Source organism: Cornus florida, unplaced genomic scaffold (genome assembly GCF_030987335.1).
Source record: "Cornus florida cultivar Cherokee Brave unplaced genomic scaffold, ASM3098733v1 CherokeeBrave_3.0.0_Hap2_Chr07, whole genome shotgun sequence".
Taxonomy (NCBI): Eukaryota; Viridiplantae; Streptophyta; class Magnoliopsida; order Cornales; family Cornaceae; genus Cornus; species Cornus florida.
Window position 1 is genome coordinate 20309950 of NW_026775577.1, and position 4079 is coordinate 20314028.

Sequence of the window (4079 nt, forward strand, 5' to 3'; positions counted from 1 at the left end):
TTTTAAACATCATGAGTGTTATTTGCACATTTAAAAAAACAGATGAGTTTTTTTTGCACTTCACCTGTAGAAAATGTATTATGGTTTAAATGCACTAGTTTACATTAATCAACTTATCCGTCAATTTTGATTTGACTCAGACAAATTACATTGAGACCCACTCAAAATATGTTAAATCTAAATGTTTTGTTTTTAGACTTTGACACGTACTAATTGATCCATTTATCTTCATTTTTTGTCTAAATAGATATAGAGAGAGGAGGGTGAGAAACAGAGATTATTTGGATGTATGAGTTTTGTCTATGACACGTACTAATTGATCCATTTATCTTCATTTTTTGTCTGAATAGATATAGAGAGAGGAGGGTGAGAAAGGGAGATTGATTTGGATGTATGAGTTTTGTCATAATATCATATAGGGGTATTTTTGTTATTTATGGCGGCGGCGGCGGCTGTGTGGCGACGTGTTTGCAGGCACCGGCAGTGCTTGTGTGGGACTGTGGATGTGGAAGGATCGTCGCCTCCCTTTCAATCTGTGAGTTATTTTAGTGAATTTAATTTGACCAGTCCCACACAATTAGTAAACAAATTATGTGCCCGCACATAATTTAATTTTACTTAAGTTCTTATAGTAAACAAATTGGAATTTTTTTTTTTTTTTTTTTTTAACATGGTTAAACTCAACTTATAAACACTAAATTTAGTAAAGTGATATGCATTCATGAATACAGATTTTTACTTATATGAGTTAAGGTTATTGAACATGAATTCAAACTAGATTCGAACAAGATAATAAAATTGAGGTTGGCTTTTTTTGTCCAATGAGTTGAGGCAAGTTGAGTTGTTATTTTTAAAAATAATTAGTCAACTCAAATTTAACTTTTTGACCTCGTCATGATCTTGAATTAAGTCTAAACTGAGCTTACAAACGTACAAATCGGAATCCATACATACAAGTTGGTTCATTCTCGGCCTAGAAATATTTTTTTACAAAAGTATATTGAGTCATGAATCAAGTATCAAAGTTAGAAAGGTAAAAGTACAAAAGAGATCCTCATCGTACTTTGAAGAACATTTCAAATATCCAATACAAGTGACAGCCCTACCCAATTGAAGCCAACACGCGAAGTGACAAATTTGATATTTTTATTTCTACAGAAAAGTAAAAATGCCCAAATCAGAGCTATATTGAAGCCGTTGGAAAGTTCAAGCAAAAATCAACCTACGCAAACTTTTGAAAGTAAATCTTAATGAATAATAACATCCCCAAAGTTCAATAATTTGAAGCATTTTACATGAGTAATGAAAACCATAAAATACGAAACATGAAGTTGGCAACGACTAAAGCCACTCAATCCATCAGTTTGAGAATCAGAGACAAGCACATAAACCCTAGAATTACATTTGAGAGAAAAGCTCTGATTTGTGAAAGAAGTTAAAGAGGGAATAGGAAGAAGGAAGAAAAACCTGAGGATCGAGATTGCCCACGTAGGCAGTGGCGTCTTTTTGAGCCAGATTATATGTATAGGATGATATTGTTAACATTCATATCAGCAATAGCATTGGCATGACAAATCTTGACTCAAAGGATAGCTAAGAAAGAAGGATAAAGAAGCACAAAGGGAATCCAAAATTTACATGCAACAAAGTAAAATACTAACACTAACATGAAAACAAATCAAAGAAGTTGTCTTGTCCCTCTTTCAAAGCATTAAGTACCCTCCAATGGAAGCTCTGGAATGAATTTCACGGTATCACATCATCCCTCAAACACAAAATTCAGGCAAAGTGAATCACTCTAGTTGCAGAAGGACTGGTTTTCACCAGAAGAATCAGCAGCTGCCAAACCAAGATCCTCCTACTGTCTCTTCCAAGCAACCACAAGGTTAGAAGGGAACCCCTTCGTACTCTGAATCAACCCTTCGGCCTTCTTCCTTTGCGGTTTCTTCACCAACCCTTTTGCCTCCTTCCTCTTGGTTTTCACCAGAAGAATCAGCAGCAGCCAAACCGAGATCCTCCACGAGTCTCTTCCAAGCATTCAAACGGTTAGAAGGGAACTTCTTCTTCATAGTCCGAATCAAATCTTCGGCCTCCTTCCTTTTAGATTTCTTCACCAACCCTTGCACTAAAGGCTTCAACGTATTGAAATCGGGAACCTTATGAAACTTCACACTGTCCTTAAACACCTCATACCCCTTCTCATGATTCCCATTCTTGCACAAATAATATATCAAAATCCTAAAGGTCGAAACATTCCGATGACACCCATTTCCCTTCATTCCTTGGTAAACCTTCTCAGCTTCTTCCAACTTCCCGTGCTTATAATAACAAGTCATCAAATAATTGTAAGTAATGGTGTCTGGTTTTAACCCTGCATTGCTTATATCCTCAATCAAACCCTTCACAGTCTCCGGCTCTCCACCGTGGACATGCATTATCCGAACATTGTATGCCGCGATATCAGGCGAACACCCTCTTTCCATCATCTCATTCCAAATTCTCTCAGCCTCATCACTCTTCCCCTCCTTATACAGAGAATGCAATATTGTTGTGAACGTGATTGCTGTAATTTCGATTCCTTTCTCTTCCATTTCTTTCATTCTCGAAATTGCCAAATCAGTCGAACCCGAATGGCAGTAAGACTTGACCAATATACCATAAGAGACTTTATCAGGTGAAAATCCGAACTTTTGAGGCATTTCCTCGAACAGTTGGGGTACTTGATCGAATAGCTTCGATTGGTTACACGCCGCAAGAAGAGCATTGAATGAGGTCGTAGTTCTGGGTGTGCCCAGTTCCTCCATTTGGTTGTATGTTTTGAGGGAGTGATCGAACATGCCGGCAATGCCGTACGATCGAATGAGGGTGGAGAGGTAGGGTTCTTGGGTGATTTTGGGGTCATTTTTGTGGGACTCGATTAGGGTTTCGATGTCGGAGAATCGGTGAGACTTTGCAAGGCGCTTAACGGTGAATTCCTGAATGAAGCGAGTGGAGAGAGGAGAGGTGTAGTGGCGGGAGACAGAGGAATAGATCTCGAGGGCTTTGTCTGGGTCGAATTCGGTTTTGAGTTTTGCTATGGCCTTGGAGATGGAGATTGCGGCGGCGTCAGTTGCAGTGGCTGCGTCAGTGGCAGCGGCCGCAGTTGTTGAGAGGTGGCGGACGTGGCGAATAGCGAGCGAAGAAGACATTTATAGGGTTTTGGGTTTTAGGTTTGGACTGGTTTTCAGGTTTTTTGGGATGAAAGTGAAATGAAAACAGCTGTGTCGGTGGGTAGAATAATGGGTGAAAAAAAAAAAAAAAAAAAAAAAAAAAAAATCTCTAATTTCAAAAACTCGTAATTTTAAAATTGTCCAAGTAAAAATTCTTGTTAAATGATGGATAAAATATACTAAAATGCCACCAAATATTTATATTAAAAATTTGCTAGAAGTTGAAATTACCCAAAAACAAAAAAAAAAAAAGAAAAAACAAAACAAAACAACTCCATACCGCATCATATTAGATAATTAAGCACAAATAGAACCCCTACTTCCCAAACACAACCAACACACATACCATTGAAGTAATCTCTCAACCTTCTTCGTACACATTATACACCTGCACAATCACATGGGTCTTTCCTCTACCGCTTCCTCCGTTGCTTCTTGCCAACACGTTGACGGTGAATATTGTTATGTTCATAACTTTTCTCGATATCAACTGCATTCCTTCGCTTAACCATTCGTCTAGCCAGAAATTCCGAATAATCTCATTAAAAATTTGCTAGAAGTTGAAATTACCCAAAAAAAAAAAAAAAAAAAAAAAAAAAAAAAAAACAAAACAAAACAAAACAACTCCAAATGGCATCATATTGGGTAATTAAGCACAAATAGAACCCCTATTTCCCAAACACACAACCAACACACACATACGATTGAAGCAATCTCTCAACCTACTTCGTACACATTATACACCTGCATAAACACATGGGTCTTTCCTCTACCGCTTCCTCCGTTACTTCTCGCCAGCACGTTGGTGGTGAATATTGTTATGTTCACAATTTTTCTTGGTATCAGCTGCATTCCCTCGCTTAACCATTC

The 4079-nt window shown here is 37.8% G+C and overlaps 1 protein-coding gene across 1 annotated transcript; it reads right to left on the reverse strand.

The window, feature by feature from the left end:
• Positions 1-947: 947 nt before the first annotated feature.
• LOC132266735 (small ribosomal subunit protein mL103 (rPPR7)-like) lies at positions 948-3638 on the reverse strand. Its single transcript, XM_059767724.1, has one exon. It carries the CDS (start codon positions 3186-3188, stop codon positions 1887-1889), a length of 1302 nt encoding a protein of 433 aa, XP_059623707.1. The 5' UTR covers positions 3189-3638; the 3' UTR covers positions 948-1886.
• Between the last annotated feature and the right edge of the window lie 441 nt (positions 3639-4079).